At 40.5% G+C, this 19,147-nt stretch overlaps 1 protein-coding gene across 1 annotated transcript in view; it reads right to left on the minus strand.

Moving 5' to 3' along the window:
• PGM5 (phosphoglucomutase 5) overlaps positions 1-19,147 on the minus strand; it is a 121,495-nt gene that overhangs the window by 76,594 nt on the left and 25,754 nt on the right. Inside the window, exons 4-6 of the mRNA XM_024200162.2 lie at positions 17,283-17,408; positions 15,438-15,628; positions 14,434-14,588 (exon numbers count right to left, since the gene is read on the minus strand). Of these exons, the coding sequence (XP_024055930.1) occupies positions 14,434-14,588; positions 15,438-15,628; positions 17,283-17,408 (472 nt within the window). The remainder of the gene's footprint in view (positions 1-14,433; positions 14,589-15,437; positions 15,629-17,282; positions 17,409-19,147) is intronic.

Consider the following 19,147-nt stretch of genomic DNA (forward strand, 5'->3'; position numbering starts at 1 on the left):
GAAGAGGGAGCGCTCCCCCTTCCTTTTATCAGAGGAGGGAGAGTTGTGTTCCCTCCTTTCCATCCCTCCCCCTCTTTACTTTAACCTCTGCTTTTAACTCCAGGAGATCAGTTTTTCAGATAAGGCCATTGGTGCTTTATTTGTAATTCTTAGCCAGAGGAAGCGATCAGAGGAAAAAGACCCCACATTGGGAATGGATGTATGACCAACAATTATTAGTTTGTATAGACATACCATGATGAAGCCAGCTGATTCCAAAAGGAACATGGCCAGGTGTATCCTGACAAAGATGCAGAATAAATCTGCACAGATCCCACCAAATCCACAATATGTGGCCCAAAACACTGTAGGAAGAGTGCTCTAAGCTGAAGTATATTTTAGGGTAGAATACTTTACCCCCCCCCCCAAATCTATAGATTTAGATATACACTTAAAGGTTGGTTCCATAGTATCTCTGCCCCACTACCTCTCAAATTATATGGAATCTTTGTTTGTCCATCCTGTGATTCAGAGAGAATAAGGGCTGCCCAGATAAAGAACAGGAGAACACACTGCAGCTTCTCAAACCTGGGAGGTCTGTCAGACTTGGAAGCAAACACATGAGGAGGAGGAGGAGGAGGAGAAGGTAGAAAAACGTGGACACCATTTGAACAAACAGCTTCATGCTTTTGTATAAATTAGCCTGTCATAAATCACAGTAACGACATGAGCACTGGCAGGATCATCAGTGTCAGCAAGACCGTACTGTACTACTTCAAGTTCCACTTGGACTATCTGCCTTTAAATCAAACTAGCCTGTTTATTCCTTTACGAAAACGTCCTGAGGATTTTAGAGAGAGATGAAACAGACAGGTTTCTGTGGGAATTAAACAGAATCCTTGTGTTGGTTCTCAGTTTGGAAAGGAAAGGAGGGAAATGATTCATAGTTTGTTTAATAAAGTTTGAGGTGATTTTAATTGTAACTTGTTACAAATGAAGAAGTCAAAACTATAGAATGAATCAGCTTTTTTTCAGGCTAGCATAAAAACAGTGTAATGGGTAGTTCATACCACAAATAAAAAAGGAGATACCCATTCTCCATTATAAGTGGCCTCTCACCAGCAACTTGTCAGTACAGAGCTTCTGCTAGAACTCCCTTGACTCCTTTCATAGCCCCAGCCCAACCAGGGTGGCTGTTGGGCCTTCTCAGATTTAGCCTATAGGAGAGGCAGCAGACAACTTCTTGCTCCTAATGAGCCTCAAATGTGCACGGACAGAGCCTTCCTTCAGGGTAAACTGGCCATAAAACAAAATTTGGCCTAGGGACAATTCTCAAAACCTCTTCAAATATTATTGTTTATCCACAGTGGGAGACTCTCTAGGCTGCCATCTGTTCTGTTCATTGGAGAAAACCCTAGTGCTTGTGACAGCAAGCTGTCCGTAGTAAGAGTGAATAAGCCTTTGAAGGAGAAGGGCCCTTTGTTTTAACCCCTGTTTTATTCGCAAACACAGGGTGGGCTGGCATATCAATTTGCTTTTCTGCTACATTCCTTAATTTGTGTCTTTTTTTATTAAACCACTATTGGCCTTTTTGGCAGTAGATCCACAGGAACACCTGCAGTACATTCATGGTAGCACAAATCTATTGAGAGGTAATAAGACAGGTACAGCATTAGGAAGATTATAGATTAACTACATATCTGTCCACTGCCATATGCAGTCTCATCAGAATACACAGTGAAATGCTGGTTTTCCCAGTTAATAGATACAAGGTTCAGCCAATTACAGCCAATGAAAAATGTATGTGGGAAGGTCAAAGGGGAGTGTTTCTTAATACAGGCACATTTAATAGTGCAACATGCTAAAGGCTGAGAAAATGCATTTAGAGAAAAACCACGCTGCTTACACAGTTAGTTTTAAAAGCAGCTTTTTTGTATTTCCTGTCCCAGTGAGGGCCCCGTCTTGCTCCCATGGGAATTTAACGTGTATAAGCAGACCCTATCCAAATCTAAAACCTAACCTTGAGGCAGATCAAGTCCATGTTTTCTCGTACATTTACTCTGTCTCAACCCTTTCCTTGCCTCTTAACTCAGGAGATTTTTGAGCACACGCCATGATCTAATGTCCTGAAAGCTGGGAGTGCACACCCATAGTACATCATCATTCTGGGCTGGACTGAGCTTTCAGGCTCAGCTCTGAGTAAGGGACAGATGGCTGCACCACACTGGTCGCAGCCCAGGAAGGAATTGTGCCTCAGAGTAGCAGTTCCTCCTCTGCTCCCCTATTGGTTTGCAGCGTGGTAGAGACAGAGTAATTTACTGAAGTCCCTGGAAAGGCCCAGCTTACTTCCCCCTCACGCCCAGCCAGCTATTCTGGCCAGCAAGTAGGGAGCAGAGCTAAGTCTCTGCTATCTCCTCCCCTCTTGCTTATAACGACGTCTGTGTGTTTCACCAAACTCAGACCCAAGTAGGGAGGTTGGTGGGAGGGGAGGGACTTACTCTTCCTTATTCTGCTGCACAGCAATAAAATGAAAACTTAGCCCTAGTAACACACACAATCCAAAATTATACAATCCTGCTGTATGCTCTCTTAGATTCAGCCCCTTTCTTCCTAGGAGCTGCATCTGCGTAGTGCAGCCATTGCAGAACCCAAGATGCACAGTTGATCACAATCCACTCCTTGTGGAAATTTCCAAGACGTCCAAAGACTCTCATTCTCACCTCTGACTAAGAATACATTTGGTGGCATTCCTACAGCTGTCCCGGAACATGTTATGAATAAACTCTCATCCTTGGCACAGCTTAAATTGCACAAGCATAATGACAGATCCTCCTCACTCCATTGTGATCTTGGGGATAGCAGTGCTAGGAGGATTATTCTGAATGGTTAGATGGTAACAACTAATATAAAGGGGGAAACTCACCCTATTTTTTCATACCATTCACTTCTGTGGAGTTGGCTCTCAAATTATTTTTTTCTTCATTTATCAGAAAATAATTAAACCCAAAGCTCACCCTAAAACAGACTAATTGTGACTTCAAGCTGTTCCACTCTCTTTTAATGTGTGATAGGTGACTACAGATTTAGAAAAAAATATGATGAAATGCAAAAGAACGTGAACAAATTCTGCCTGCTCTGAGTTTTATAAGGCTTGGGTGAGTGTACAAGGGAATTGTCAATTGTTGCCGAGGGAATTCTCGGCCTATCACAGCTGCTTTGAATTAACATTCAAACCAACATTACAAAGAAATCAAAACACCTCTCTCTGAAGCAGGGCGGGAAGTCCTGTTTCCATGTGGAATCTCACACTGCAGATATGTTTCTTCAGTTCTGACAGGCTATTAGTTTGCAGTTGAAACCTAAGGAGTGTTCTTGACTGAAAGGGCATGGTCATTAATATACAGGAACTCCTCACTTAACCTTGTAGTTCTGTTCCTGAAAAATGCGACTTTAAGCGAAACAATGTTAAGCAAATCCAATTTCCCCATAAGAATTAATGTAAATGGGGGGGCTAGGTTCCAGGGAAATTTTTTTCACCAGACAAAAGACTATATATATAAATGTACGAGAAAACATGGACTTGATCTGCCTCAAGGTTAGGTTTTAGATTTGGATAGGGTCTGCTTATACACGTTAAATTCACACACACATATACACACACACACATATACAGTATAAGTTTTAAACAAACAATTTAATACTGGTACACAGTGATGATGATTGTGAAGCTTGGTTGAGGTGGAGGAGTCAGAGGGTGGGATATTTCCCAGGGAATGCCTTACTGCTAAATGAACTAGCAATTGACTGAGCCCTCTCTCACAACTCTCCACAAGGCAGCAGGAAAGGAGGGAGGGCAGACAGACAGAGACACACACCCTGTGTGTGAGAGAAAAAATGCACATTTCCCCTTTAAGTAGCTGACCCCAGGCTTAAGTACACTTCCCTGTTAATTAAATCAGCTTGCGGAGACCTGAGACCTGCAGCTACTGTCTAGAAGCTCCCTTCCCATCGTGTGTCCCCCCTGCTCTATGGAAGATGGGGTAAGCGGGGTGCAGGAGCAGGGGGGAGGGGGAGACACCCTGACATTAGCCCTCCTCTTCCCCCTTCCCCCCGTTCAGCAAGCAGGAGTCTCTGGGAGCAGCTCCAAGGCAGAGGGCAGGAGCAGCACATGGCAGTGGGGGGAGGGACAGCTGCTGCACAGGGAACTTAGGGGAATGGGGAGCTGATAGTGGGGCTGCTGGTCCACCCTGGTTCCAACCACCCACCAGCTAGCTGCAACGGGCTGCTCTTCCTGCAAGTAGTGGACAAAACAGGTGGCTGCCAAACGACGTTAGAAGGGAGCATTGCACAACTTTAAACGAGCATGTTCCCTAATTGATTAACAACTTAACATCGAAACAACATTAACCGGGACAACTTTTAGTGAGGAGTTCCTGTATTTGCCTGAAAACTAATCTCTTAAGGAAGGAGAAAAAACTCACATACCTCCAAAATGTGCACTGCCATGACCATGGCATGAAGGAATGTGTTCATCAGTACAAGTTAGGATAATGAGACTGTGGACAGACAGCCAAAAACACGGCAGGCCTATCCAGGCAAACATCTAACTAGATGTAGCACACTGCACCAAGTCATATCACATCCTGCATCAAAGGTAACAAAGAGGAGTTGGATTTGCTCCCTTAGAGACATTTAGAATTTATAGATCATTACCACTTTATCTGCATATTTAAGAAACATCCACTGATGAAACAATAATTGGATCTGTTGCCAGCATGTTATACAACATCCAATGGCAGATAGATACCACCAAGCAAAACCAACATGCGCTGCAAGAGAAGAAATTAGTTGAAATGAAATTCTCTCTCTCTTTAAATCCTCTTTGACAGGTTATTTTTGTGTAACCAAAACAATTAGCTCCTTAATGTGAATGACAGCTGGTACAATGAAATTTTACATTTGTTTATAAGGTATATAGATGTATATAGGACCCACACTATGCAGATATTTTTAATTCAATGCTCTAGTGCCCTTTAAAAAAATAATAGCAGCACCTAGTTTGCATCAGTAGTACATTTGCTAACATAAAAGTTTGTGATATCAAGTTTTACAGGCCCCAGTTTTTATACATTATTCCTTGAATGTGCTAAACTGTGTTTTTGAAGGCTTGGTGCAGTTGTCCTTCTGATTAACCAACTTTCTTACAGTAATATTTCCATTAGTGCTTCTGCTCAGTCTAATTTAAAACCTGTATACAACTGACTTAGTTGGAGACAGACATCTTAAAAAATGTACAGCAAGTCTACTGCAGATAAGAGACAGTGTGAGACTGACTTATCTTTCTTTGGTAGTGTGTGCAGGAACAAGGTCCCGACTTGCATATATACTGAAATCACACTCACTTCTCTACTGAGATGTCATGCACATGGAAAGTGGGATTTTAACCTACTTGCAGTCTTAATTTGAGAAGGGCCCACTCATTATTCAACATAAAGGACATTTTAAAATCAAATGCCATTGAGGGAAGGGTGCTAGAGTTTAGGATTGTCAGTCTCAACAGTGTCCTTTATGCTGGGTAGCTTTTCACTTTAATTAAAGCTAGACAATACTTAAAATATACAGGAAATAATACAGAAAAAAAGGAATCATAAAGACACTATGCATTGTAGAAGTACAAAAAGACAGCAAAAATCCATATGGTAGGTGTAATTAAGAACTCCTGGATGGATTTTTGCCCAAGCTATTATATAGGAACATTGTGGGATTGTACTAGGAGGCTTAGCTGCACCATTGCAATGGCACATTGGCTCTTGCTGTCTACAGTGGCACTACAACAGCTGCAGAGGCACGCAGTGCTTAGCTTTGCTCAGAGCAAATGCAATCATAGTGGTAGTGTGAACCTCTGTGCATTATTGCAGACACTTGTGTGCAGACATATGACATTTTACAAATGTGCTAGAGGGTTGCAATGGTGCTTTTAACACCATAATTCCCTGACCCTTGTTCTTCTGCCATAACTACTAGACTATTCTGCCTTTCAAATCTACCCAACTTTCTCTTTAATATAGAAACCACTTTCACTTATCCGGAGGTACTCATTTCAGAGAGCATTAGCTAAATGTCAGTGCTCTATTTGCTTTGGATTTGCCAGTTGTGCAAAAATTAGACACTAAAATACACTTTGTTATGATAAAGGTTTGGTAAACAGGGTGTACCTTCATTTTATACACACACACCAAACTCATGGCAAGTGTTGCCACAGAAATGAAGTCCGATGTATGGAGTCTCAGGAGGTAGACACTGCCACAATCCTGTTGATGTTGGATCACATTAAAGCAGATGTTTCCTGTCAACTGCTACACTTTCCCCAAAGTACATATTAGTATATTCAAACAATCACTTCAACCAAACATATGTCAAGGACCTCTATTTAAACATCTTAACTGAATTCTCTTGTAATCCAGTGTTCCATTTGTTAGTACCGTATTCCTAAGCAACATTAAGTCCTCTGGATTACCGCTTCCTTCTGTTTAAGTTTAATAATGCACAGTGAAAAACTATTAAACAACCCAGCCCCGCATACAGAAGAGAACACATTGACATGGCTGCATCTAACTTTCTAAATCCTTTGGAATGTTTCACATACCATACGGTGCCTTTATAAAATGAAGGGAATGGTTCAAGGGTAATTATTTTCGCTAAATTGTGGCTGGTCTTCATGTGGCTGCACCATAAGAACAGCCGGGATTACAGAGAGGAACTATGGACTCCCCACCACCACCCGTTAGCACTGCCTCCATAAGAGCTGTCAAGAATCACAGTCCCCATGTTCTAGATGTGCAGGAATACTACTGAGTTGATCCTCTCCCTGTCTGAGGAGACAGCGCCATGGCTCCACCCCTCCCATAAACTGGACAGTAGAGATGGTTGGTCTATTGAAGGAATACATACACACACACCCCTACACCTCCTCAGTGCAACTGGGTAGCTCTGCAAGGCCTCCTGGTGCTTCTCCTTGGCCAATGTAACAAGCATTTTGTTACTTAATTATTCAGCTGCATTTTATACCTAATCATTCTACTTGATACCAGGAAGAGGAGATACTACTTATTACTATAAATAGGCAAACCATTTATGATGAAAAAAGAATTAGCCCAAATTGTCTTTCATCCCCTCAACAAAATCCACACTTTTTTTGTAGTATGGATCAGTTTAGAAAGTCCCTTTCTTAGGATCTGATTCCACTGAAGTCACCGGAAGCTTTGCCACAAACTTCAGTGGATGTAGAATCAGGCCCTTATTCCTCACTTCTCTTTCTTACCTTGACACTCTCCCCACTGCTGCTTTTGCTGCTCCCACCAGACCCAGCTACAAACTCTGGCTATCATCTTTTTGACTCCACATTCTTTCTTGACATGCATATCCAGACCATGATCAAACCTTGCAACTTCTTCCTGCATAACATTTCCAAGAACTAGACCTTTCTCTCTTCCCATCCTGTAAAAACTGGTGGAGAGACACTGTATCATTTTAAGAGGTGCTGCAGTTCTGTCTTTTGTTTATGATGGTAGGATAATGAATATGTAATTACAGTCACAGTGCAGAACATAAGGGAATACATTTGTTATTCTCTGGTTTTATTCATTGTTTTGATTACAGGGATAAGAGATGGCAATTTTGGGTTATCAATCTAATAACATTTTCATATAATAGAATATTTTAAAAATATTAAAAAGTGTGCTCAAAAATATTAAAAAGTGTCTCTCTAGTCCATCAAGTTTCAACCCAGAGAAATTCTTCTCAGAACATTTCTAAATGCCTGAGTAAAGGAAACACTGAGGCAACCTTAACTACAGTGGTCCTTTCAGGCACTGCTGTAATGAAATAATGAAATATAGCACTAATAACCTGGTGAGCCAATTTAAATATGAAATGGCTAGTAGTATGGCTAGCATCCCTTTGCCAAACCTCAACCGTCTTCTCCCAATGCAAGATGATGCTTCCAACTGAAGAGTGAATTGAGGGAGAAAAAACAATAAAAACCCCCAGAGTATTCTGATTATGAGTGGTAAGCATTTCATTAACAAGCTTTCCAAAGCCAAAATCTGATTTGGACTTCCAGGCTGGACTCTTGCTCTTCGTTGCCATGCAGCCATATGTTTAACGTGACTGGAAGCTTGAGTTTACTGCAGAATCACCAGTTAAAAGAAAGTTATCCAGAAGTATATGCTTTTTGTTGACTGAGTTACAGGTTAAGATTTTTTTCAATTTCCCCTTGGAATTAGCTGAGTGAAATGTCAGGTGCAGTGCCAAATAAGGTTGCAAAGAGATTTATTTCAGCCTAAATCCAAAAGATTTAGACCACAATATTCTACAAAGGTTTAAATCAGAAGGTTTTACACTTATTAGGGCCTTCCTGAAGAAAGGCAAAACCCTTTTTTAAATGCTAATGTTTTCCAACCAGTGTAACTATAGTGTGAAAATATTTTTGTCACATAATTTCATTTATCATGAATCTCTATTATTATTAAATCCCAGCTGCATATGTCTGACCTTAATGTTACTAACTTGTTCAAGAACAGGTAGATCTGTTTGTTAGCCTATAATGTTCCTTCTCCTCTCCAAAGTGCTGTTTCTGCTCTTTTAATGGATGCAACAGATGCATTCAAGAAAGATTAGCAACCACTGTTAGTGTGTTACAGATGTGTCCATTTTTCTACCCATTTCTAAGAATGCTTTATTTCAAAATTATTTCTGAGCTTCCAATGCTAAAGCTTCTAAGTACATAACACACACAAAAATAAAGACTATTGATTGACATAAGAGATAAGAAATTCTTTGATTTCTTGTTTTTTAAAGTGTTCTTCCCTGTTGCTAACAATGGTTGTAATTCTCCCTCTGACAACAAACTTGTTAACCTCAGGACATTTTCAGGCACTGGCAGTTGTCCATACTCAGAAAGCATATAGTTCTGAGTTAGCCTTGAGCATCCTTTTCTCTCAGTTATGTCTTTTATATCCCCAGTCAATCATACTGAAACTGTAAAACCATGAGATATTACACACATATTAAAGGATCGGATTCAAAACTCATTTATACCAAATTAAATCGGGAATAAATCCACTGATGTTAATGGAGTCACATGAATTTACAATGGCTTACCACTTAGTGGCCATGAGAATGAATGTTCTCACGTTGTAAACAAGAAGCAGGCAACATTATCGCCTGCAAATGTAAACAAACTTGTTTGTCTGAGCAATTGGCTGAACAAGAAGTAGAACTGAGTGGACTTGCAGGCTCTAAAATTTTACATTGTTTTATTTCTGACGGCAGGTTTTTTTTTTTACATAATTTTACATTTGTAAGTTCAACTTTCATGATAAAGAGATTGCACTACAGTACTTGTAGGTTAATTGAAACATGATACTTCTGATTTTTTTACAGTGCAAATACTTGTAATCAAAACAAAATATAAAGTGAGCACTGTGCACTTTGTATTCTGTGTTGTAATTGAAATCAATATATTTGAAAATGTAGAAAACATCCAAAAATATTTAAATAAATGGTATTCTATTATTGTTTAATTGCGCAATTCATTTTTTTAGTCGCTTGACAGCTCTAATTACAGTTAGTGCAGGGTGAAGAATTTATAACAATTTCTTCAACAGAGTTTGCTATTTCTTCTGTTAAAAATCACTATCCAAAAATTATTCATGATTTATTTCAGCAAATAATATTAGTTTCCAGATGGTTCCAGTTTAAAATTTCTTTGCTTTCCATGAGTATTCACACTAAGTTTGTTTTCTACATTACGTAAAAGTGAACATAAGAGGGACACAGACAAAGATTACTTTAAAAAAACTGAATGAATATTCACAGAAAATGTATTATGCTCAGAGGTGAAAGTAAGCCGGTACAGTCCTTTAAGGACCGGCTTCCCCAGTGGTGATTTAAAGGGTCAGGTGCTCCGGCCACTGTGGGGAGCCCCGGGCCCTTTAAAGCGCCGCCAGAGCCCCAAGCTCCGACGGTGCTTTAAAGGGCCCAGGGCTCCCTGCAGCAGCCAGAGCTCCGGGCCCTTTAAGTGCCTGCCCGAGCCCTACCACCGCTACCCCAGCAGCGGCAGGGCTCCGGCAGCACTTTAAAGGGCCCGGGGCTCCCCACAGTGGCAGGAGCACCAGGCCCTTTAAACCCCCGCCCGAGTGGTGCTTTAAAGGGCCCGGGGCTCCTGGCAGTGGCAGAAGCACCAGGCCCATTAAATCCCTGCCCGAGCCCAGCTGCTGGAGCCCCAGCGACGCTTTAAAGGGCCCAGGGCTCCCCTCAGCGGCGGAGCCCCAGGCCCTTTAAATCACCACCAGAGCCCTGCCACCCTGGGGTTGTGGCTGCAGGGCTCCTGCGGTGATTTAAAGGGCCCAGAGCTCTGCAGTGGCCGGAGCCCCGGGCCCTTTAATTCGCCCCTGAGCCCTGGGACTCCCAGCCACAGCTGGAGCCCCAGGGCCTTTAAATATTGAAAGGCCCCGCTTCTTCTGGTTGAGGCCACGCTTCTTCCAGTTAAAGCCACGCCCCCGCTCAGGACTCCGGCATACTGGTAAGTCCTTTAAGTTACTTTCACCCGTGATTATGCTATCACATTTTTAGCACAGAGGATTCTCTGTGGTGGACCTCTGATCTCAAACAATATAGATGAAAAATGTATGTTAATTACAAACGCAAGATTCGCTTTGTGGACACTGAATTCTGATCTTGCTGGATCAAGGAGGTTTCAGGAGAGATGTGGAAACCTATTTTAACCAAGACCTACGAGGCCATCTTGTAGCTTTTACTCTTAAGCCTTAACAATTCATATTTCTTATAGTAACTAACAGCATATGACAGGCATGAGATCATTTCCTCGTCTTTTGCCAGCACTAATGTTCATGGTATACACTTTAATTACCCCAGGTTTCCTTTCCAGTGCATGAGCTCACAAACAGTTTTATAAGTGAATACGCAACGTGGTTCCATCAGAGCTGTCCCCCGAGTATGGCAGGCCAGCTCACCAGAAAGGCATAAAAAGGACCAACAAAAGATAGACTGTGCAGAATGAACAAATATATCTCCCACAATAGACAAAAAGTTTCGTCTTTTAAAATATTAATTTCTTTAAAATGTCAATTTCTTCTCTATTTACATAAATATACACTGAGATAATAAAGATTAATATTAAACACCATATTTTTTTGCTATTCCCATGTAGAACTGCACAACTTTGATTTTTAGGTTCTCTCTTGTGACTGTACAGGGAATGCACTTTGCCTTCAAAAAGGCAACAGCTTTCCCAGTTCTATGATCATTCATAGGCTACACAATAGGTGAGTTTCTATAATTTTTCTTTCAAGTTAGCCATTTAACCCACAACAATGGAAGTACAGATGCTGTAAACATATACAGCTTGATTCTCTACTTTCTTCCACCCATTTTATATTGGTATAATTCCACTGACTTCAACAGAATTGTTCCTAACTTACACGGTTGTAAATGAACTCAGAATCTGGTGCACAGTGAAATCTACATAAAAAAAACACTTCCTTAAGCAACCCCACTCTTAAAAACCACTTCAGACTATGCACAAAGATTTCAGATACAAGTTTACTAAAATGTTGTAAAGATTGCCTCTTCTATACAACCAATTTTTTGCTGTAACGTGGGTGGTCATTTAAGGCAAGTTTCACTGTAAAACTTGGAATCAGTGATGGCTTGGCCATCCATTCAGGGAACTCTTCTTTGGAAAAGGCATTTGTGATACTGCTTGCAGTGTTCCAATGCACATACTTAACACACACACAGAAAAAGTGATTTGCAGTAGATAAAGTACTAACCATTTATTATTAAACCTCAGTTCAACTTTAAAGTCTAGCTTGGAGTCCTAAAGAAAAGGGTTTAAACATGTGCACTCACTAAAGTAGCCCTTTAAAAAAAAAAAATCACACATATTAGTCAGGACTTGGGTATCAAGGCAATTGAACCACTGGATCTCAGAGCTCTAGCAAGTCAGTAAGAAAATCAAGCAATTCAGGCTGTCCTAAGCCACAATGGAAAGTGGCAAACTAGAGGACTCCAGCTTCTAGCACTTGTAGTCTTTCAATCTTCAAGGAAAAACAAAAACAACCCTAAAGCAAAAGCAAACAAACAATAAAGAAACAAAAACAAAAATCACATGCACCATGTACGCAGTAACTAGACCTAATGTTAATAAACATTTGTAGGAATGGCTGGGGAAATATGTATATCCTTAACTAACTTCCATCATTATCAACCACTCTGTTTTATTTTATAAATAAGCCTTAGCCCCATAAAAATAACACTGGTAATGTTGTAACAAATTAAGCAGTAACTCACTTGAGACCATCTGGAAACCAATAGATCACGTAAACATGGTCAAGAATCTATGTCAACTGTTGAGAGTGTTGCTGAGGTGGACTTCAGTACATGCATAGCCTCTAATACATTTAGCTACTACTGGGGGGGGGGGGGGGGAAAAGGGGGACAGAAGGCAAATGTGTTTAAAATGTCCTAGATATCCTGAACTGTAGGTCCAACATAACTCTTCTCTATTTCCTTTACTGAAACCATAGTATCTCATGATAAAGATAGATTCCATTTTCAGAGACCTACATGAAGTGTGTGTTTGAGGCGGGAGAGGGGGAAACCTGAATATACTGCATAATTTCCTTAAAGCCTCAACATTTACGTACAGTAGGGAAAACTTCTCTGAAAAATCCATCAACCACCAAGGGCATGTGAATTGTCAACTTTAAAAGCCGTTGTCAGTTTCAGAAGTCCCATGAGTAGGGACCACACTGTATTACTATCCTTGGTTTTTGGATAGGCATTAATCTTTTCATGCTATTAATATTTCATTTTTAAAACAACTGTTTCCTGACTAGACACCATTTGGTATAGACAACCGCTTATTTGTTTATCAGTCCTAGGATAATATACGTTTGGAAACCACCTGTTCAGATTTCAGCTGGTCAGAATAATAAATTCTATATCTCAACTGATTATATATAATCTTTTAAAATGTTCACTTAGTGCTGCATTAGGCCTTCATCTTTCTCTCTCTCTAACCGTTATAAATATTATAAGCAGGACTGTCAGGTTTAGTCTTAAACCAATATTTATTAGGAAATGGACTAAAGTAATTATGGTCAGGAATTACTGGTAAATGCTTGTTGATCCAGAAAGAGGTCAAATGGTTATTTCCTGTTTCCTGCCAGTCTGCTTTGCCTCAGGTTTTGTGCTGTTTCCATCCTAATGAAGGACAGGCAAATTAGACTATTATTTTATCCAAACTACTTGAAAGTTGAAGCAAAATTTTGAGATATGTGAAGGTTTTATAACTTTTAAAATAAGTATTCATTTTTGCATACTTTTGATTTTCTTACGTTTTTTGGAAATGGAACCACCAAAATACCACATAAAGTTGCTGGGTATCACTCTATTTCCAGTCCAACCAGAAGCAGGAGGAATCAGGAATATCCGGAGATAATCTGTTCTTGGATAATTCCCAATCCAGTTTTGCAGAGGCAAGAGATTGTGTAATGCAGTTATGATTGGGATACAAATCTGAATTTTTAGTTGTTTATTCAAACTGAGACTTTTAAAGATCCTCAGTTCACTGATACTGACCAAAAGCAGGGATGACTGGCCACAGGGAAAACACATAATGCAAAATAAAGGTGCCATAAAATTGGTTTCTCCAGTTAAGCAATTATTTACCAATAAGTTCACCCTAAAAACTTCAATCAAAAGTTGTCAAAAATTTTAGAAGGCCTGATCACAAGATTTCACAGTTTTGTAGGCTGCCATATGAGCTTGGTGAAATTTGTTATGGGTTGCGTTAAATCCTCATTCAAAGATGCTCTTAATTTAAGATAGTTATAAGAGACAGTTAAGGGGCCACTCCTAAAACAAGGTCTAATAGAGTTTGCCCAGAAAGTAGCACCTTGTGGGCATCGGGTTCCACTTGGTATTGTGAGCAGGTGTGTGGGTAGGTCGGGGACAGAACACACAAAAACTGAGAGCAGGCAAGAACAGATAGAGAGGCAGAGGCTAAAAAGCACAAAAGACAAGCAGTAACCTATGAGCACAGCTTTTCCCAGGGTCACTCTAAAGAGAGAGTTTTTGGCCAAAGTGTGTTGGCTAAAGAGACTTGGGACTATATACTAAAATACTTTGGTATTAGTTCCTCCCATGTTCAGAGAAGCAGAATTTTGTACATTCCTTGTAAATAAACAAGATGGCACCAGAGAGAATACCACACACTCCATCAATTTCTACTTCTAACTGGAAAATCCCCAGGGCTCCAAAATTTGACTAGCTGCTTGCCTTGAAAAGGGGCAACAATATCAAAAATGGAAGAAGTCACAACTAATGTCAAGACCATGAGGATAAAAAGAAAACTTGCTCCCTTACCTGTCCAGTGCTGTGCTGGTAGGCATGCTTCTACCGAACCCTCGAACACCCATCTGACGGAAATATGGAATGCAAGAAAGATTGGCAGCAATAATTGCCAGTGAATCAGAAGGGTTCACAAAGAAACCATTTTGACCTAGGATCATATAGCGGTCCTGAGGAGACAAGAAAGACGAAAAGTGTCAGAGAGAAATCAAGGTTGAGTAGCTCATCCCCATGATCACTGCAAGCTTATCATCTCCCTATCAAACCACATCTCCTTCTAGCCCAATGAATCAAAATTCCAAGATGCTCCCTGGTTCCAGTCTCCTACATGGCATTTTGATGGGCTTGTGGCTACCCTAGTGTAAGATAATCTTTTTGCTGAGAATATGTACTAGCCAGAGACAGGTAGTTAATTTGTATCAACTGAATACTGACAACAGTAAATGGTTTTTGTACCTCAATAGCCTCTTTGTCCTTTTCTTCCCCCCACTCTCTCACCACACATACACCATCTTAAGAAGATACCAAGTTATTGCTGTAATACTTTGCTGTTTATATTGCTGGTAGCAAGAATGCAAGATTTAAAAAACACACAGAGCTTGTGATTCACTGCCTGTCTTACGTGCAGAAAATTCACTTAGCTGAAGCACAAAAGGAATTTTAGAATCTCAGCCAAAATTAACTTCATTTAGTTGCCGGTTACTAAGACAGTCTCCCTCATTTACATATGCTGCATTTTTTCTATCTGAGAAGTTATGCAAACACCCAAGACAAATTGGGCCAAATATTTAGAGAGTCCTCAGCCTGCCCTACAAATCTGCAGGTGCAATCAACAGAGCACAAATGATATCATTTGGGCTTGATTTGTGGGTACAACTGCTATCATCTGTGCATGCAAATAACTGTATCCTCAAAATTAGGGATGTTAAAAATTGGGCCTATTATGCTTCAATGTCTAATAGATGCACTAGCAAAGATGACATCCTTGACCCAAAACCCAGAATGGCTGAAATACTTACTCCATCAGCATCAAAAGCAGCTCCAAATCCGTATTCGCCTCCTTTCATAGCCTCCAGCAGGGTAGTTGCATATGTTAAGTTTGGGTCGGGAAGTTGCCCACCAAAATCCTCCAGAGGAATACAGTTTATTGCAGAATTTGCAGGAGCTCCTAATTCATCACACAGGATTCTCCTTACATAGGGTCCCATAACTGCAAAAGGAATTTGCCATCCATTTTCAAGAGCATACACACTTCAAATTCCAATATTCACAACAGCATGGAAACTTAATAGAAGACTTAACTAGTGCATTCGTATTGCACGCACATCTCTGTCATACCAACTGAAAGAAAAACAAATATTTCACTGAACACTGTGTAATTCCCCCTCCTCCCTCCAGGGTTATCAGTGGGAACTCTGTTAGCTCAGATGGTAGACATCCATGCTTTTGCTACTGAGTAACTCTGTTAGCTGTTAACAGTAGTAGGCTCTTATCCCCTATGTGGGCGACCACACACACAGTTATCATACATACTTAGGCCTTGTCTTCACTAGGAAAAAATAGTGTTAGCTAATACATAGTAACCAACTCATGGTACAATCCTGGACAAAGCAGTTGTAGTTTTAACATGTGTTATCAGGTCAGGGTAAATATTAAGGGAATAAACACATTGGGAGCATTTACATTGACCTGATAAAACATTAAAATTACAATTGCCTTGTCCACACTATTTTACCATGTTAGTTACCACATGCTAGCTAATGTGATAAAAAGCCACGTTTTCCTAATGTGAATGCACTTTTATTATGCACAGTTTGACCATCTATACCAGTAACTAAAATTTTATGTGTGTCATAAGTGACAGTCATATAATCCTCCATTCCTCAGCCACAGAATTTGTATTAAAAAAATCTCTTGAGTATTACTAATGCCAAATCCCCTACCATTAAACCCTAGAAAAAATCTTAAATTAAAATGGAGCTGTTAAAAATACAAACTGCATTTATTAGCTAGTGATCATAATGCACATCCACTTCTGAAACTGTTCCTCTCCACCATTCTCTTCTAAATAAAAACAAAATCTTTTAAGCTTAATGCTCATTAAAGGAGTCATATTGAAAATCTTGGGATTTATTTATCCACTGAACAACATCAGTGCAAACTTTCCTGCACCTTGACCTGAAGAAGGTCGTTCAGTCGCCATATCCCGCCTTCTGCCTCTGTTGAGACGATCAAGGAGTACAAATTAGTGTAAATTGTAATGGTATGTTCATAATGTTTATTACACCTTTGCATAAAAAACCCTGAGACCAGTAACTTGTTTTACATAAATCACCTATTATCAGATGGCAATGAATTCACTAAAATCCTGCAACAGAATTGAGTTATAGTCACCTGAAGATGAAAAAGTTATTCTCTCTCTCTCTCTCTCTCACACACACACCCACACAACTATATCTTCCTTATTCATAGCCTTCAATTACATAAAAGGTCTGTATCTTGTAATTTTAAACACAATATGCAATGATTTATAAACCACATTACAGTTTAGATGTAGCATATTTGTTCAGAAAATGTAATGAACAATTACTATCAAGAGAGCACATTCCTCTAATAAGTTCTCTCTTTTTAAACGTGCACTATGATCATTTATTCCACAAGCTGGTTTTGCTACAATGATCAACCAAATCCTGCACTCCTTACTCAGGGAAAACCCCCATCAAAACCAACAGAGCAAATTCCGAACAGGAATATACACTGTCAGTGAATATTAGCACTACATCATAATAAAATACCCTGAAATAGTTTACAGTATTGGGTATGTTTTAACTTTTATTGCCAACAACAGAAACTCAGAATCCTACCTCCATTCATGGCATCAATTCTTATCTTAAGCTGATTGGGTCCAGTCAGCAAGCTTCTGATCATGTTAAAGTCAAAGATAGTTCGAAGCAGATTGAGGTAGATATCCACTGAATCCACTATTTCAACTGGGGAAATGAAGTGAAAGAAATTACTAGAGTTGATCACATAGACAGATGGATAAACTGATCACTAACCTCTCTCCAAAGACACCTAAACAATCCATTACACACTAAACAAGACCAGATCATGCAACACTTAGGAATCAAAAGCTTGATCCAAAGTCCACTTAAGTCAACTGAAAGACTCCCACTGATTTCACTGGGGTTTGGATCAGGCCTCAAGTCCCGTGTAAATCAATGGAGCTTTGCCTGCTTAAGAACTGCAGGACCAGAATGTATTAAGGGTCTGTATTACTGTGAATGTATTTCAATAAAATACAATACATAGAAATAAAAACTTCGTTTTACATTCAAAATATCTTTTGACAACTTTTTCAGTTGGCATCAATATATAAAAATGGATCAAACTAAACAGGACTGGTCTTAAGGCTGTGAAGGTATTGATTCCTAGAGAAGAACTACACCAAGAAAAAGGCAACCCACCAACTGCAATTTGTCTTTTCATGTGACTTCCCAAGGTCCAAATTCGGAGCGGGGGGGGGGGGGGGGGAATTATAGGCCAGCATCCTGCTCTTTCTCCTCTGCTGCCGCCTCCTCCTCACAAACCTAATCCCAGCCAAATGCAGAGGAGGGGCACATTTGAAATCAAGCCTGCCCTGCATTCACTCTGCAGTGGCAAATGATGGAGGGGTGGGGAAGGTAGGAAGCTGCAGCACGGGGCTGGGGGGGGAGACAGAGCCTGTGCTGCCACCACTGGGACAAAGATGCCCTGTCCATACACTCCTGCCCGTTACAATAGCAACTCCCTCCCGGAGATGAGGAGGAAGGGGAGGGGGAGCAGCGCTGGCTGTGTGGCAGAAGGGGGGGGGTTGTCCTTCTTTTATGCTGTTTCCTTTGCTCAAAATAAACAAGTTGAAAATAAGAAACCATAACCTTTTTCTTTATTTGTTTGCTATCTTTGCATGAGTGAATCTCTCAGTATCTGTATTATCTGGTATATAAAGTGCCTGGAGCATGATCCTTAGCTAACCAGCAAACAGGGTGTAGATCCTGTCAACTATGCCACTATGATGCTTCCTTGGGGGTACCCAGGGTTGTGAGGCACCTCCCTAACACCTCCCCTTAGGGTGAGGAAGCCTTGTCTGTGCCTGTTGTGGGTCTATTCCCAACAGCACTAGCCTCTGGTAACACAAGCACTGCCTTCCAGGCCTGTGCAGGCCTTGGCCTCTGTACAAGTTAGCAATAGGCACACACCAATCTCAGAGTCCACCGAGCATCCCCCTGGAGTGCCCACCCCTGAGCCACTGGACCACTCATAGCATTCCCAGATCAGCTCCCAAGGGAACAATACACCCCATCTTACCAGTCACCTTAGATTATGCCTCCACTTATCACACAGCACTCAAATATGTTTATAGTAAAAACAAGAAGTTTATTTAACAAAGAACAGAGATTTAAGACAAAGCAAGTAGAATTAACGGAAACAAATGGTTACATATAAAATAAAATCATACACGCTTTTGAGAGCTAAACTTAACTAGTAAGACATTCCCCTATCTCATAAAGGGTAGCTCACTCAAAATCTCTCTCCCAGCATCAAACAGCCAGACCAGCTGTGATTATCCATTCATAAGACAAGCCCTGCCTGTCCCCTCAGTGAAGGATGTAGAGTGAGTCGTGGGTACCTACAACAAGGAGTCTGGTGGCACCTTAAAGACTAACAGATTGATTTGGGCATAAGCTTT

This window comes from Terrapene carolina, unplaced genomic scaffold, assembly GCF_002925995.2.
Source record: "Terrapene carolina triunguis isolate 2854851 unplaced genomic scaffold, T_m_triunguis-2.0 Scaffold113, whole genome shotgun sequence".
Classification (NCBI taxonomy): Eukaryota; Metazoa; Chordata; order Testudines; family Emydidae; genus Terrapene; species Terrapene triunguis.